Source organism: Anguilla anguilla, chromosome 2, assembly GCF_013347855.1.
Source record: "Anguilla anguilla isolate fAngAng1 chromosome 2, fAngAng1.pri, whole genome shotgun sequence".
Taxonomy (NCBI): Eukaryota; Metazoa; Chordata; class Actinopteri; order Anguilliformes; family Anguillidae; genus Anguilla; species Anguilla anguilla.
The window spans coordinates 3,308,707-3,326,045 of NC_049202.1; the positions used below are offsets into that span (position 1 = coordinate 3,308,707).

Here is a 17,339-nt window from a genome sequence, read left to right on the forward strand (position 1 = left end):
GTTTTGTATGACTGTGATCGTATGACTGTGTTCTGTATGACTGTGATTGTATGACTGTGTTCTGTATGACTGTGATTGTATGACTGTGACTGTATGACCGTGTTCACCGGGCGCTCGTTCCCCTGACAGATCCTGATCGAGCTGGAGACGGCGCTGCTGGACGACCTGCCGCACTGGTACAAGCTGCAGACCCACGACGTGTCCTCGCTACCTCTGCCCCAGCCCTCCCCCTACCTGCCCCGTCGCCACGGACACAGCGACAGCCCCAGCAAGAAGCTGCAGAGTAAGTCTGGCGAGAGCCAATCACGGCTGGAGTCTGAGCGCCGTGTGTCCCCGCAGTGACCAATCAGCATGCGGACTTGATAACGGGGTGGGCCAATGAAATGGCTCTTGAGTACTGACATGGTGAACAGTTTAATCAGAGTCGGGGTTCAATTCAAGTCCCAATTTAGTCAATTCTGAAATTTAACTGAAATTCAATTAGCTAATGAAAAAATCACCATAGAATATTGTGGATATTTTTTTTTCCAATTCTTTAATTGAATTCAGTTCATTTCCTGAACTGAAGGTGTTAAAACTGAATGGACCCCGGCCCTCACCTGCAATAAGAAGTTCAATCGATCAGTTAATTAATCAATAAAAATGTATCGTCGCTAATGGCCAAATCATTGTCCCAAGTAAAAAAAAAAACACAAATATAAAACAGTTAATGACCATGTAAAATCACTGAGCTAGGAAATGCATGTATTCTGCATGTGATTGTTTGTTAATCTAATGTACAATGTGGTGCAATACATATTAGTATTTGAGTGTGTCAGTAATGAATGACATATTTTTATTTAATTTCAAGAATGCAGTTTTGAGAATACCCTTGTAATCTTAGTCTCTGCCTCTGCACAAATAAGTAATATAGATCTTGTATTTGTTATGTTTATAGTTATATTTCTAAATATTTATATTGTGCATATTCTGGAATATATTTTAATTTAGCTTCTGGCTAGAGGAGTGGGTTCTCCCACTTTTTTTTAGAAGCTTATGAATATAGCTTATGGTGTGCTGGTGCTTAGCAACAGAGCTCCGCCCCAGCTAGGCCCCGCCCCTCTGCCCTGTATGACCCCCACACTCTCAGAATCCCTCATTTTGACCACTGAGTGGATGAGAAGCTGAACGAAGCTTCATGAAGCTTCATAAAGCTGAAAGAAGTCTTATGAAGCTTCATGGAGCGTCACTGGGTGAGGCTAATCATTAGCAGTCCTTGGGGTCGATATGAATATTGGTGAAGGGGACTTAAACTCATTATCCAGGTTCTTTTGATGTGCCATAGGTATTGAAAAAAGGAGAAAGATACGAGCAATATGAAGAATTTAAATCCAAGTCCAAGAATTAAATATTTGGAGTTTTAACTGATTGCTCAAATAGAATCTAGCTTTACAGTGAGAGGGCTTTTACTGAATTGAGCAAAATAGCCTTCTCCTTAGTTCAGACAGGGGGTTTTCAATACATAATTTAAATCATTTGTATATTTTGATTGCCTAGTCAGATCAAATTACTTTTGGTATATCATGGCATTCTTGTGGAGCAATATTTTTATGCAGCTAAATGTTGGAAGTGGACAAATCTTATGGCTCATTGTCTCTGGCATAAACCTGGAATACGTTTTGGCACTCAGGTATGACATAAACATTTGACAGTTTGTTACCTGAAAGACTAAATTCTTGGCACAGTTTTTGTGACCAATTTCAAACAGCTTGAATTTTTGGCTTTTGATAACTGTAGCATAGAATTTTCTGCAATAGAATTTGATGTACGCTATGTGGCTCATTTCCAAAGGCAATCATAAATGTTTTCAGTGTATTTGTATATGTGAAAGGCCCTGTGATGGATATAACAAGTGGCATTGCTACTGTGTGTGTGTTTGTGTGTGTGTATATATGTGTGTATGAGTGCTTAAGTGTGTGTTTTATCGTGTGTGTGTGTGTGTGTGTGCGTGTGTGTGTGACGGACCCTCTGAACGACGCTGTGTGTGTGTTTGTGTGTGCACGTGTGCACATGTGTGTGTGTGTGTGCATGTGTGTGTGTGTGACGGACCCTCTGAACGACGCTGTGTGTGTGTGTGTGTGTGTGCCGGACGCTCTGAACACCGCTGTGTGTGTGTGTGTGTGTTTGTGTGTGCACGTGTGCACATGTGTGTGTGTGTGTGCATGTGTGTGTGTGACGGACCCTCTGAACGACGCTGTGTGTGTGTGTGCGCGTGTGTGTGTGTGTGTGTGTGTGCCGGACGCTCTGAACGACGCTGTGTGTGTGTGTGTGTGTTTGTGTGTGCACGTGTGCACATGTGTGTGTGTGTGTGCATGTGTGTGTGTGACGGACCCTCTGAACGACGCTGTGTGTGTGTGTGTGCGTGTGTGTGTGTGACGGACCCTCTGAACGACGCTGTGTGTGTGTGTGCGCGCGTGTGTGTGTGTGTGTGTGTGCCGGACGCTCTGAACACCGCTGTGTGTGTCTGTCCACACTGTGCAGGGTCTCAGCGCATCTCTGACACAGATTATGATGATCATATAGCGCTGGTCACCTCAGGTGGGTGGGGGGGCATGGTTGCGCTGGTTACCGCAGGTGGGTGGGGGGGGCATGGTTCCCTGCTGTTACACTGTGCTTGGTAGAGGCCTCCAGCACAGGGAGAGAGAGGGCACCCCCTCCCCCCCCCAAAAAAAACCCCAAAAAACTTTGGACCAGATATTTTCTGGAGAAAATACGGCCTAAATATTTGCTCGAACCCGGACCGGGGGCCGTGAAAGCAGAATTTTAGCTCCACATTCATGATCTTTAGCCCCCCCAAAGCCCCCCTCACCTCTTGTCATTCTGGTGTTTTACTGAGTCTTCTCCCATGATGCACCAGGAAGCCTGTGCACTCTGCACGTGAGAGTTGCTGAATCTTTAATTTGACACGAGAAGCTCAAGTTTCCCGACAAATAATAATAATAACCTGAAAATGGCCACGCCCCGAAAATATGAACCTCACAGCTCGGACCGCCGGGCAAGGCGGCCGCACAGGGGTCAAGGGTCAAATCGACCCGGTCGAAATGGCGGCGCCAGATCCTGGTATTCGCCTGGCGTGGAGACACGGACCGTTAGAAAAAACAAAAACAAAAAAACATCAAAGCCTTCAGAGCCTCTCTCCCCTCCTGCTGGACCGTAGAACCCGCCCACGAGAACACACCTGTGTCACCTGTGCATGGTGCCCCCCTCAGGGGCGTCACACTCCTCCTCAACGGCTAATCTCTTTTCTTTTTTAAAATTTTGTTTTTTTTGCATGCTCTGCAGTAGGTTTCTTTGTTTTAAAAAAAAAAGAACAGCCTGCAGTAGATTAAAAAAAAGAAATGCACAAAAGGATACTTTGCATTTATTTGACAATAAATGAATAGAAAAAAATACTTTGGACCTAATTGAGCTTTGAAGAGGTGTGTACTGCTGTTTTCAGTTTGCCTAGTGTTGTTTTTATATGGCATCTTATAGAAACTAGGAGCCAATCTCTCTTCCCCTAAAACCAGTACTTGGTCCCATAGATACCCTTCAGAATAGACAGTGATTATTTATTTGCTAACAGGCTTTTATTTAATCTGTTATTCTGAATGGTAATGCATTTCTTTTTTTGCTTTTTACTTTTATGCTTAAAATCCATTTGTGAGCTTTTAGTTTGACTATACCAGAAAATCTGACAGGAAGTTACATCTGTTATTATGAACGGTGATGTGTTTTTTTGTTTTTTATTTTTTACTTAAATCCATTTGTGTGCTTTTAGTTCTACAAATTAGCTATCTACTCTACATAAATCTGACAGGAAGTTACATACAGGAAGTAAATGGTACAGGATGTGATAAAAACTTAACAGTCTTTAGCCGATTTTTATATTATTTTTTTATTTTTTTGGCAAACTCAAAGCAGGATGCCACACCTCCTGTCCAAGCGTCGCAATAATGCGAGGCGTTTCAATCTTTTAAAAGACCACGGCAGGTATCCTTTCACACCAGCTCTTTTTGGTTTGGCATGTCTAGAGCGGATCGTTTCGACGGACCGATCTCGCGCGGTTCCGCATGGCTGCAGTAGTTTTGGGGCGAAGGCGTCCGTCGATGTGTAGCTGAAGCCTGGCGCCCGAGCTCGCGCAGTGGCAGAGTTCCTAGCTGACGCAAAAATGTCCTTACGACGTGGTCATTATGTCGCCGAGGCATAATGACGTTGTGACAGTGCTGCAGATGATAACGTTGTGTAGATGTTGGATGTTTAGCTTCCTGAGCTGTGCAGTCGGTTCTTTGTGCTGATTAATCTCCTGTCTCCCTCCCGTGTCTGTTTTGTGTGTGTGTGCGCGTGTGTGTGTACTGCGGTGTGTGTGTGTGCGTGTGTGTGTACTGCGGTGCGTGCATGCATGTGTGCGCTGCGGTGCGTGTGTGTGTGCGTGTGTGCACTGCGGTGCGCGCGTGTTTGTGCGTGTGTGTGTACGTGTGTGTGTACGTGTGTGTGCGCGCTGCGGTGCGTGCACGTGTGTGTGTGCGTGTGTGTGCGCGTGTGCGCTGCGGTGCGTGGCCAGCCGCAGAGAGGAACTCGCGGGAGAGGGAGCGCTCCAGCACGCTGACGGTGCCCGAGCAGCAGAGGTCCGCCCAGCTGCGCTCGCGCTCCGTCTCTCCGCACCGGGACGACCCGGGCCGGGCACGGTCCCGCCCCCCCAACGTGCCCATGCAGAGGTGAGGGTTAGCAGTTCGTTGTTCTGAGCTGCACTGCTTTACCTGGGTCTCAAATGGAGGCTAGTCTAGGCTAGGCTAGGCTAAGCTAGGCTAAGCTAAGCTAGGCTAGGCTATGCTAGGCTAACTCACACTTTTTTTTTCTCTCTGGTCACTTCTGGTTCAAGGAGTCTGGACGAGATCCACCAGAACAGGCAGTCGCATTCCCCCTTCCGTTACCATGACTCCCGCGGCCACCACGATCACATGTCCCAGGATTCCGACCAGGACTACTCCGAGGACAGGTAACATCAGCTGGGCGTGGTAAAGGAATCTAAGTCTGGGGACCAGTAGCGAGGGCCAGGTGTGGTAGAGGGGTTCTACAACCTGAGGGGTGAGGATGTGAGCCAATGAGGATGTGCAAATTCAGCTTTATCCATGATTGATGGTGTCGCTGAGAACCAATAAACAGCAGTCCAGGATCCAAGTGGGCGGGGCTTAGCAGTTATGGGCTCTTCAGGCTTTGAATGATGTGGGGAAGAAGTAAAATTTATCATGTAGGTGCATGGAGTCAGTGTGTGTGTGTGTGTGTGTGTGTGTGTGTGGGGTTAAGTTTTTAATTCTATATTTCTTGGACTTGTGTAAGCTAAGACAGCACGCATTTCAAACAATCTTCTATTACATCTTTTATTTTGATATAAAATAAACTGTCTAGCTCACATCGGCCAACAAATATTTGTATTTTCATCATTTATTTGTATCTGTGTCACATGTTTTGACTTCTGAAGAAGAAACTTAAGAAAAAACATCCTAACACCATTACTGCTAAGCATACTGACAAGTTGCCACACAAGTTCATTCTTCAGTTTTAAGCTGTGTTAATTTACCACAGTGTTAAAAAAAAGGAGAATTTGTGTGTGAAAACACGTGAGGGGTCCAGTCTTTAATGTTATCAAAGAAAGCAGCAGAGAGAGAGAGAGAGAGAGAGAGAGAGAGATGGAGACAACATCACCTACTGAAGCAGGATACGATGGCTCTGATCCTTTTTATTTGCCTACCTTCTTTGGTAGACTGTGAAGGAACTTTTTCTGGTTTTCTGGGATCGTATGACAGCACTGAGTTTTTGATGCTTCCTAAAAAGCGGGACGTGTCAGACTGAATCGTAAAGGGGGCCTCAGTGTCTGTAGGTCTTTGTGGTTTCCTTTCAATCAGCTGCCAATTAATGCCTTGAGAACTAAGTGTTGATTCCTTAGCCAATCAATGACTTAAATGAACCACTTGTGCTGAACACTCCCCAAAAACCAGCTGACACTGTGGCCCTACAGGACTGGAGTCTGACACCTGCGCTAAGAAGGGTTGAGTGTTTTTTTTAAGTGTGTGTGCAGTAATACCCGTTATTGGGTGAAACCAGCTGTTTTACATCGGTCCACCACTAGGAGGAGCTGACGTGGTTCAAGTGTGCCCGCACTGACTATTTTCCTAAATGCTGCAGTGAAACATTCCTTTCAGTGGATTTAGTTTGAAATGAGAGAGGAAAGAGTGTACAACACAAAGCTAACTCACCATCCGCTGAGCTTAGCAGGTTTTTTCATTTTTATAGCAGGTCTTATGCCCCAGAGTGATGTAGCACAATTTATACAACTGTGTTTTCCATGTTACTAACAAAATCATTATTATTATTATTATTATTATTGATGTTATATTTCTTGCCATGGAAACTCTCAAACTCTTAATTTCTAAAATTTCTTTCTGTTGTTTACATCATTCATATTTGTCACTTGTACGTGCATTGTCTTACTTTGTGTCCTGGTTGTGTGCCTGGCTGTTGACTTCCTCATATGTCATCCATCACCACGGTAACACAGTGAGGTCCTCATGACGCGCAGAACTATCCGTGGCGGGAGTGCGGAGTGCCTGCACACAAACAGGTAAAGCAAAGAACCTTCCGGACTTTACCCATAACCCCCGCCGCTGTTATACTATGGTCGAAAACCATCGTCTTCCTCATCGCCACCCACCCTTCGCCCAAACGCCATTTCACCTAATTCTCTGGATTTGGATTTGGTTGCAGGCAATAAAATGTGATTGAGCGAATGCTTGTGTCAGTCAGTGGCATCGCGGACTCAACTGACGTTTTTGGAAAAAACGGGTGGCGTGTGCTTTCGCCTGTATTTTCCCACTTTCATTTCATTTGAACAAAAAAATGTTCCAGTTGTTTCGTGCTAATCCCGGGATGTAGTCATCCTACAACAGCATTCTGGACCGTTTTAGCTGCCTTCACCTCTGTGAAATTTTCATCTCAGACGCAACTGACCCATTTCCCCATCTTCCAAAGGCATAACACCAGATGTTCTTCACACTGCTTCAAACACACTGGTGTCAGGAAATTATTTTTGTCTGTGTTCCTACTATTGCCATGCCATTTTATAGGTGTTAGCTGGAAGCTATTAGAAATGTCTCTAACACGGCTCAGGCTAGGTTATTCCACGCATATTGCACGTAATCTTTTAATATGCAAATGGTTTGAGACTCCTGTTGCCTCCTCGTTAATTACATTGCTTTGTTTCCGCGTAATGCTCATTACTGACTCAATTTTAATGACCAACAAAATCAATTAAATAGAGCGCTACAGTCCCAGCACAACTGGTAAAATTACAGTAACCGTCCAGCAGCTTAGCTTTTAATGGATATTGCATAGGTTTGTGTAATCTTACAATGAAAAATGCATAGAAAACACAGCATTCGGCTAACTCAGGGATAAACGACAGTTGAGATGTTTTTATTTAATGGAGATATTTTGTATCCCCCCCCCTTGCTGCATGCGGGCTCTACATTAACATAATCAGGGGCTCAGCTAGACACAGTAGAATGCTCCCCCCAAAGATGCCCTTGTTAGTCAATGGCATTCATAAGGAGATATACAGGTAAGGGGTCAAACTGACTGGACGACCTCAACCCCCCACGTTCTCCTGACACTCATGTGTTCGGCTTCACCCAAACCCCCCCCCCCTCAAATAATTCACACCCCTGTGCGTATTCGATCTATATAGTCTGGTGAGAAAATTTACCCAAAATGGCCACTCCTTGTCCTTGTTGTGCCGTGCATGCTTTGTCCCCATTGCTTGTGGATTGGAGCTCGTGAGAATTGTGCTGCTGTTCCTTGTGGCTTCTTCAGACCTCTCTGTTTTGACCTTGAAAACCCCCTTTCCTGCTCTTTTATTGTGTCTCTCAGTTTGACGTTATATTACACGCATAAGGACCAGCACCCAGTGCCCAGTGCCAGTGCCCACATAGAGCTGTCAGAAAACATGTAGGCCATTACCCACAATGCAGTTCCAGTCACCTGGGGAGGAGTAGCTCCACAGGAACTTAGCATTCAGCAGTGTTGTTGGGCCAAATCCACGTCTTATGTAATGTATTATTAGTGTGACCTTGGTACACACGTATGAGGTATGATTTATCAGTGTTTATGTATCACTTAATGTAAAAGCTTTGGTGTTCTGTGACATTACCATGGTGGAGGTCACATGTCGTACTGCCAGTGAGGACATCATCTTTGCCTGCCAGATGGCTTTGTGCGCAGAATTACATAAAATCTCCATATATGTCTGTCCCAGCTGGGTCATCGCAGAGGAGGCCTTCGCTGAGGGCAACCGGCTCTTTACATTACCATATTATTTACGACCGGCAGATGCTTACTGCTGCGCTGCCCTGGATGGGTTTTTACTGGCTGTGACTGGAAAAATTCCTCAAAACGTTTTTTTATTATTTAAAAAAAAAATCTTTTTCCTCTCTCTTTTTGTCACGTGCAGCCTTAAGCCCAAACAAAATGACAGGAGGTTATTTTGCCTGAGTGATGCTCAGGGTGACTCGGGATGTGTAGAATGATACTTCATAAAAGATTCCTGTATATTCACATTGGGGAAGGTCTCTCGGAACTGGGGAACTTAAGCTGAATGTAATTTGGAGATTTTCAAATTGAGGCGTTTCACAAGTTTTCCTCAGTGAAGAGTTTGTTCTCCCACATTTACACGTTCATAGGTGTTTTGCTAGAGGAAAAGTTAAATGCTCCACAGTGTGATAAAAAGTGCTGTGGATATACTGTAGATATAGACAGCTATAGATATACTGTAGAGGAAGACTTTTGTAGATGTACTGTATATAAAACAGCTGTAGATGTACTGTATATCAAGACAGCTGTAGGTATACTGCAGATAAAGACTTCTGTAGATGTACTGTATATAAAGACAGCTGTAGGTATACTGCAGATAAAGACTTCTGTAGATGTACTGTATATAAAGACTGCTGTAGATATACTGTAGATAAAGACTGCTGTAGATGTACTGTATATAAAGACTGCTCTAGATGTACTGTAGATATAGACAGCTGTAGATGTACTGTATATAAAGACTGCTGTAGATGTACTGTAGATGAAGACGCTGGCACTGGTGTGCTGAGTTCATCTGCTTCCCTGCTGATGTCTTGTGGTTTTCTGTGGACGCTGTTAAATTTAATTTATTTCACTTTCATTGCAGGTAGGAGTACAAACTAACTGATTCAGATTTTGTGAATTGGCCAAGAAAAATAAATAAAACTGTCACCTTTGGCTCCGGGCAGTCCACAGAATATACCCACAATGCCCTTCTGCTCCTTCTGTTCATTTACTCTACTGGCTTTGATTACTGAGGTCTTTTGATTTATTTAAATGAGTTTTATTCTTTACATCATGTTTGGATGTGTGTGTATTTATGCATGTGTGTGTGTGTTTGTGCTTACGTATGCATGTCTGTATATACTGTATGTATGTATATGTGTATGCATGTATGTGTGCATGCATGTGTGTGTGTGTGCGTGTGTGTGCGCGTATGTGTATGTGTGTGTGTGTGTGTGTGTATGTGTATGTGTGCATGTGTATGCGTGTGTGTGTGTATGCGTGCATGCGTGCGTGTGTGTGTGTGCATGTGTATGTGTGTGTGTGTATATGTGTGCGTGTGTGTGTGCATGTGTGTGTGTGTGTGTGTGTGTGTGTGTGTGTGTGTGTGTATGTGTGTGTGTATGTGTGAATGTGCGTGTGTGTGTGTGTGTGTGTATAGTGCCACCCTCCCTGCATGCTTAAAGACCAAGCCGCTGCTCAGACCGGACGGTGGTGCACCCCCCCGCCCTGCTACCCCACAGCGTGTGCTCAGATTCACTGACGAGATCACGCTTAGGTAAGAGACACAGGCCCCCCCCCCCCCACCCCCATACACAGGCCCCCACACACAACCCTCCCCTCATCCCCTCCCCCCCCACACACACACCACACACAGGCCCCCAGCCTCCCCTCCCTCCCCCCCTTACACACTCAAACGCAAACACACACACACACACACACACACACACACACATAAAGCCCCCCCCCCCCAGGCGAAGCTCCGCCCATCTCTGCAGTTTCACAGGAAGTGGCCGCGGCAGAGCACTGTGGAACACGCACGCGTTTGGAAGGAGCGCTCGGCTCACGGATGTGCCTCAGCCTCCACAGGCTCTCAGCGGAGCTCACCGTTACTTATGGCGTAGGGCAGGTTCTCCCCAGCCCTGGGATGGGGATGGGGGGGCGGGGACAGGTCATTTTTTCGGGCGCTTCCTCTGCACACGTGCCTCTGGAGGACCCCAGCCGAAAACACGCCCCCCGTTTTCCGGAATGTTCCCACGCCCCCCCCCCCCCCCCAGTCTGCCGGCTCCTCGCTAGAACTCATCTTCTTATCGCCTGTTCAGATTTATGTGCACTTTTATGATTTGGTATCTAACATGTTGTTTTCTTTCTCCTCTCCCTTCTTTTTTTCCTTTCTTTCTCTCTTTCTTTCTTTCTTTATTTCTCGACCCCTTCCACTGGGTGCCGTGCGCTGGCTCCCTAGCGATCTGCAGCCCTCTCTTGACAGGGTCAAAAGTGCCAGTACCAACTGTTTGAGACCCGAACCCAGTTTCCGTTCGTCCGAACGAGAAAGGTACTCGCCAGAAACTTTGCTTTCTTTTTGCTTTTTTTTTTACCGTTTTCCTTCTGAGTTGTGATACTGGTTCCCTGTGGATGAGTTTAAGTAGCTGTGCGCACGTGTGTGTGTGTGTGTGTGTGTGCGCTAGTGTGCGACTCGGTAGGCAGAGGTGAGTTTGGTGTATAAGCGCTTTGTTGCCTGTAGGGGGCGTTAATCCCTCCCCATGATCACAGAGGCTTTCGTTTACGTTTTATGTTTCCTGTCTCTTGAACTCTAAACCATTCAATTGAAATGAAGTAAATCTTTTTCTGGTATTTTTTACACCTGTATATGGAATCATATAATAATGTTATCTGTTTATTATGGACAGATTGTTATATTTGTACAAGCATTTTGTCTCTGTTGTAGAAATGGAATGTTTGCATGGTAGCGTTTCTGAGTTTCTGTGAAGCTTTTAAACGCTGCCAACGTTGTCTTAAGTAAAAACCAACGATTCCCATTAAGCGTCTCATCCATCTAACGTATGCGCTGCCTGTTCAGTGGCTACACACACATTGGCCCGTTGGTGTGGGAAGAAGTCACATTTTGATTCATGAAAAATGTGTACTTTTTTGATTCATGAAATGTGTCCTTTTTTTGATTCATGGAATGTGTAAAAACAGCACAAACGTGTCAATGTCAGTCCATCCATTATCCACATGCATGGATATATTTACTACATCTTCCAGCTGAATGAGTCACTTAGCGTGACCACGAGAGCACAGTAGCATTTTTAGATATACACCAACTCCAACGACAGGGTACATTTCCCTCTGAGTGAGTAAGTTTGTAACATCCTTTTTCGGATTAAAATAATCACTGTTGGATTTCACTGAGCGCTGAAAATGTTACTGTGCGTTCCTGTGAACGTGTTATCGCCATCGAGATATGACCCACATCACACGCTCAGTGTCGATGACTCTTATGTCAGCTGTGAAGTTCGTTTCCCGAGCCGTGGGTGCCCCTGAGTCGGCCCCTGAGCCGGACGGAAGCTGTGCAGCAGCTCATCCCCAAATCGGACACCTTCCTGCAGGGCGTTCTCTAGAATTCCCTCGATCCCCAGCCAGGTCTTGGCTCCTAAAGAGAGCTGAGCTCTTAGCGAAGGCGCCTGGTTAAATAGAGATAAAGGTGAACACATTTAAGAATAGAGCGGTGAGCGGTGACCCCTGCCCACCCCCCCCCCCCTCTCTCTCTCTCTCACCCTGTGTCTCTCCTGTCTCTCCCCTTGTGGGCACTTTTGGGGGGGTGCACCTTCAGGGGTTCCCAATCCCTGCCACGCAGGCGACCAGCAAGCCCCAGGATTTTAATCCAGCATGCGTCCCCCGAAGACGACAGGTACCACTCCCCCCCCCCCCACCTCCACTCTTACCCCCCCACCCCAACAGCCTCAGAGAGCCCGCCTTCGACCGCTCGCCCCCCCCCCCCCCGCCTCTCTCGCCCGCCGCTGCTTGTAGCTTAGCCATCTGTGACTCAGTCCGTGTATAGCTTTTAGAGAGCGCTCTAAAAACCTGAAGGGGGGGGGGGGGGGTCCGTCCTGCTCCAAGCGCCATTTTTACTTGTCTTCTCCGCTCAGTAAAATAAACCATGGAGAGACGCTGCAGTTTCTCCTCTCTCTCCTGGACCTCCTTTCGTACCCCTTTCGCTTTTTAGAGTGTGGGCTAGCCGGCCGTAGGAGTAGAAACGTGCGCAGCAGCCCCGCCCCTTCCCCGAGCCCAGAAGCTCCGCCCCCCCCCCCCTCCTGCCTACCCTGCCCCCAGTTGCTGCTTCAGCTACATAAGAGTTCTGTTCGTCCTTAATCACTGTTGCCATGGCGATCAGTCTCAGTGTGCATCTGTGTTGGTGGTGGTGTGCATGTGATATCGCTGTGCTTCGACAGTACATATGTTCCCTGTATGACTCTCTGTGTATCTGCTTTAATTGACCAAATGGTTAAAGCAAATGGTGAACAAGTGCATTTATACCACCAGCATTTGCGCCACCTCCAATTAATTCATTGTTTTATTTATTTTCCTGTCTACTTGTTGTGTCCATTTATATTTTCTATTATTCTACACAAAGTTGAATTACTCAAAGAGAATCTGAGGTACTTGCAGACCAGCCTATGAGGGGAGTCCTTTCAGTGAGGGTTCCTCAGATTGCTGATACATAAAATCATATTTATGCAAGATGCATTACTTGAGCTGGTGAGCTGTTTGTTACGAGGAGTGCAGAATTCCCCCTGAGTTCATCGTGGCAATGCCTTCCCATCTTTCCTTAAATAAACTCCCTGCGTCTGTCTGCCATTTTATGGACATGCAGTTCCTTCACCTTCTTTTGTGCCTGCTTATTGGATGCTGCTTCATTTATCTGTTTCATGTCTGTATTTTTTCTTGTATGTGTTTGTGTGTGTGTCTGTGTGAGAGTGTGTGCGTGCGTACATGTGTGCGTGAGTGTGTGAGCGTGTGTGTGCCTGCATGCGAGCGTGAGTGTGTGTGTGTGTGTGCGTGAGTGTGTGAGTGTGTGTGTGTGTGCGTGAGTGTGTGAGTGTGTGTGTGCCTGCATGCGAGTGTGAGTGTGTGTGTGTGTGTGTGTGAGAGTGTGTGTGTGCCTGCATGCGAGTGTGAGTGTGTGTGTGTGCGTGAATGCGTGCGTGCTTGTGTGTGCGTGCAGTGTGTGTGTGTGATTTTTTTCTGTTTTTATTTTCTGTTGTTTCCTTTTTCCATTGCACTGGGCCTGGTCTTCAGACTGCAGCCCACCTCTATATTAAGGGGAAGCAGAGGAAAGCCACTGCCTCTGGGTCAGATGCCCTTTGGGGGATTCTGCCCGGGCTCAGACCAACTGGACAGGTTGTGAACAAGGACTAAATGGGAGCTCCGCCCCCCCCCCCCTCCCCCCACAAACTGCTGTCTGACTTTCTCTTTCTCTGATCACTTCCTGTGATCCGGAAAACCACTTCCTGTGACCTGTTCAGCCACTTCCTGTGTCCTTTCCCCTGTCACTTACTGTGTCCTCTCCAATCACTTCCTGAGACCTGTCCAGTCATGTTGTGTGTCCTCTCGCCCATCACTTCCTTTGTCCTCTCCAGTCACTTCCTGTGGCCCATCCAATCGCTTCCTGATTATCCACGTAATTTCTGTTTGTGAAGTTTTGCTTTAGTGTCTGCCATCCCTGCCCTGTGCCATTTCATAGAGGTGCACTGCACAGTGCGTCCACAGACCAGGCTTCTTATTCAAGCACACTGCACCGTCGTGTTCTGCACTGATTGTCCCATTGCTCACGCCGTCTTCCTTCCTGCTGAGGATGAGTGCTTGTGATTGGTGGGTTTTGAAGACGTGTCCATGCCCTGTGTTCTACTGTGCCCCGACTGATTTGTAGTCTGTTGTGTATTTTTTTTTATTTATTTCGACCCTGTGGAACCTGTAATAGTTCTGTACAGAGGGTTCATTTTGATGGTGTTCTGGACTTATCCTTTTTCGGTTCTGTTAAAGTCTTTATAGTCTTTGGTACGTTTCTGCACTGAAATAACGCTACAGTGGGTAAATGGTAGAATGTAAAGTGAGGCCACCTTGTGCGTCATCTCCTTTAAACACTGTTGGGCTTTCTGATGTCTAACATCTCTCTCTTGCGCCCCCTCTCCCTCTTGCTTTCGCTGTCCGTCTGTCGCAGAGCACATGCACATAGAAGCCCCTCCCACTCCCCTCCCACGGGGACCCCCACATCAGGCCGCAGGGGGAGGCAGCTGCCGCAGGTCCCCCTGAAAAGCAGCAGCATAGAGCAAGGTGTGGTGTGTGTGTGTGTGTGAGTGTGTGTGTGTGTGTATGAGAGAGAGAGAGAGAGAGTGAGTGTGTGTGTGTGGCTGTGTGTGTGTGTGAAAGAGTGCGTTTCTGTGTTTGTGTGTGTGTGTGTATGAGAGAGAGAGAGAGAGAGAGAGACAGAGTGTGTGTGTGTGTGTGGCTGTGTGTGTGTGAAAGAGTGCGTTTCTGTGTGTGTGAAATTGTGTTTGTGTGTGTGTACGTGTGTGTGTGTGTGTGTGTGTGAGTATGAAACAGTGTGTGTGAGTGTAATAAAGTGTGTCCCCGCACCGGTGCTGACGCTGGTCTGATAGGCGCTTATTCGCTGGGAGCAGAGGGACTGAGTGAGCTGCAGTGTCAGCTCCTGTGAATAATATCAGATGTTTAAATTCCATTATTGTGTCGTCTGGCTGGGACCCTTTTCTCTGCTCGCATAATCCTGCGCATCGGCACCGTTGACGGATTTTTGTCAAATTGGCGGAAACAGCAAAGCCCTGGGCAGCCGACTGAAAAATGGGACACACAGGAAGTGACACACAGGAAGTCACACGCGTCAGCTGCGTTCAGAACTCTGGACTGACGCACTTGCTACGCAGGCCGAGGAGAAAAGGGGAGCAGAGAGAGTTTCCCCGAGAACACGGTGACACCGCCTGAATTAAAGTGTTTTCCATTTTCTCTCGGCTCTTCAGCCCACTTCCTTAAATCCAGCGGTGATTAACGAGTTCCATCGATTTCAGGATATCAAAATTAATTTCCTGCCGCTTAGCCGTTTCATTGCAAGTAAAAACAATCAAAATATATTTTTTTAAATTCAAGCCTGGCACTGGCATGTTGACCGTAAATTTAATTATAAAATACGTCATTGTGATACTCATTTTTCATTCTCTGTGAAAAGCAGTGGGACAGGTGATACTTTGTTTAATGTTATTAAAAATAAATGAGTGTTAGGAAACCTGAAGGAATGCCGAATGGCTTTCATCACCATCTCAGTGATGTAATACTCAGAGTTCTGTGCCTCCCAGCCCACCCCTCACTTCTAGTACCCTTCTGTTATGATCTGTGTGTGTCTGTGTGTATAGGAGTGTGTTTGTGCATGTGTGTGCGTATATAGATGTGTGTGTGTGTGTATGGGTGTGTGTGTGTGTGTGTGTGTGTGTATAGAGGTGTGTGTGTGAGTGTGTGTGTGTGTGTGTATAGAGGTGTGTGTGTGTGTAGAGGTGTGTGTGTGTGTATAGAGGTGTGTGTGTGTATAGAGGTGTGTGTGTGTGTGTGTGTGTGTAGAGGTGTGTGTGTGTGTATAGAGGTGTGTGTGTAGAGGTGTGTGTGTGTGTGTATAGAGGTGTGTGTGTGTGTGTGTGTGTGTGTGTGTAGAGGTGTGTGTGTGTGTGTGTGTGTATAGAGGTGTGTGTGTGTGTATGTGTGTGTATATCTGTGTGTGTGTGTGTGTGTGTATAGAGGTGTGTGTGTGTGTGTGTGTATAGAGGTGTGTGTGTGTGTAGGTGTGTGTGTGTGTGTGTGTGTGTGTGTGTGTGTGTGTGTGTGTGTGTGTGTGTGTTATAGAGGTGTGTGTGTGTGTGAGTGTGTGTATAGGCGTGTGTGTGTGTGTGTGTGTGTGTGTGTGTGTGTGTGTGAGTGTGTGTTTCTCACCCTTCACTCTGTGCTCCAGCCCTAGCGGTGGAGGAGCGAGCTCGTCAGCTGCAGATGAAGGTTCACTCCTACAGGACCTCCACCGCCTCCAGCTCCAGCCAGGACCTGGAGCTGGAGCTCAAGACCAAGCGTGAGGTGAGCCGCCCCCACCCCCCATACTCCCCGCTCTCTCCCCCCCTCTCCAGTCCTCCCCCTCTCTTTTCACTCCCCCCCCACACCCCCTCCACCCCTATTGATCCCCCCACGCTCCGCCCCACCCCTCTCCACTCCCAACTCCTCTACCCCCTCTTTCCACTCCCCCCCCACCATCTCATTCTCTCTCTCTCTCTCCCTTCAGCTCTACAAGGAGCAGAGGAGGAGCTCCGACAACATGTCCGCCAAGTCCTCCGACAGTGACATCAGCGATGTGTCGGCCATGTCGATACAGTCGGAGAGGCCCAGGGGACGCATCAGGTGAGCCCGCACTTCAGAATCTCTCCACCGGGGGGCAGACCTGAGAAATGGCCCAGTGTGGCTCTTTGAGCTATGATCTGTCTCCCGTCGTCTGTTGTTCAGGCGTCGTTGGCTGCTTTTGTAGGATACAACACGGCTTTCTCAGCCGTTTTAAAACTCTATGCTAGCTGTTCTGTCTTGTGTTCCATTTATCATTTTGTCATATTGCTTCTTCAGTTTTGTTTTGTTGGTGTAAATGTTGTTTCCAGTTTTTTAAGTTAACATTCTACATGGCTGAGATTTGTTTTTCCCACAGACACAAAAATAGCAATAATGCATTTTATCTGAGAAGTGCTATTATGAAGCTTTTCTGTTTTTGCTTTTTTTTGTCCTTGCACCGCTGTTTCTTTTTGCCTTTTCACAACTCTGCCTTGTCTGTCGTTTCTTTTCCATGGCAACGCTCTGCATGTTAACCCTTGCATGCTCGGACGGAATGGGGTGGGGGTGGGGGTTGTCCGCGGCCGAACGCAAAAAAAAGGTCCAAGTCCTTAGAGAGCTGCAATGGGGAGGAGGAGGTGAAAGAGAGGAAAGAGAGGAGGATATCGTGGGGGCTGAGTGGCACGGAGGAGAGGAGGAGCGAGGGAGAGAGTCGCCTCTCTGAAGAGCTGAAGAGGAGGCGGCACACCGTGGGGGACGTCAGGTAAAGGTCGCCCCCTGGTGGAGTGGAGGTCCGACCTGGGACACGCCTCGGCCAGAGAGCTGTCAGGTGG

The 17,339-nt window shown here is 47.1% G+C and overlaps 1 protein-coding gene across 20 annotated transcripts in view; it reads left to right on the top strand.

Annotated features, from left to right (window-relative positions):
• rims1b (regulating synaptic membrane exocytosis 1b) overlaps positions 1 to 17,339 on the top strand; it is a 91,882-nt gene that overhangs the window by 59,442 nt on the left and 15,101 nt on the right. For 9 of the 20 annotated variants that reach the window (XM_035405264.1, XM_035405265.1, XM_035405263.1 and 6 more), the window contains 10 exons: positions 130 to 283; positions 2,521 to 2,577; positions 4,583 to 4,736; positions 4,901 to 5,017; positions 6,578 to 6,640; positions 10,607 to 10,696; positions 11,978 to 12,055; positions 14,366 to 14,478; positions 16,157 to 16,272; positions 16,475 to 16,590. In XM_035405264.1, coding sequence (XP_035261155.1) covers positions 130 to 283; positions 2,521 to 2,577; positions 4,583 to 4,736; positions 4,901 to 5,017; positions 6,578 to 6,640; positions 10,607 to 10,696; positions 11,978 to 12,055; positions 14,366 to 14,478; positions 16,157 to 16,272; positions 16,475 to 16,590 — 1,058 coding nt within the window. Of the gene's footprint in view, positions 1 to 129; positions 284 to 2,520; positions 2,578 to 4,582; positions 4,737 to 4,900; positions 5,018 to 6,577; positions 6,641 to 7,558; positions 7,637 to 9,805; positions 9,923 to 10,606; positions 10,697 to 11,977; positions 12,056 to 14,365; positions 14,479 to 16,156; positions 16,273 to 16,474; positions 16,591 to 17,107; positions 17,270 to 17,339 lie in introns of all 20 variants that reach the window. The other 11 variants (XM_035405267.1, XM_035405266.1, XM_035405275.1 and 8 more) reach the window with 7 other exon arrangements.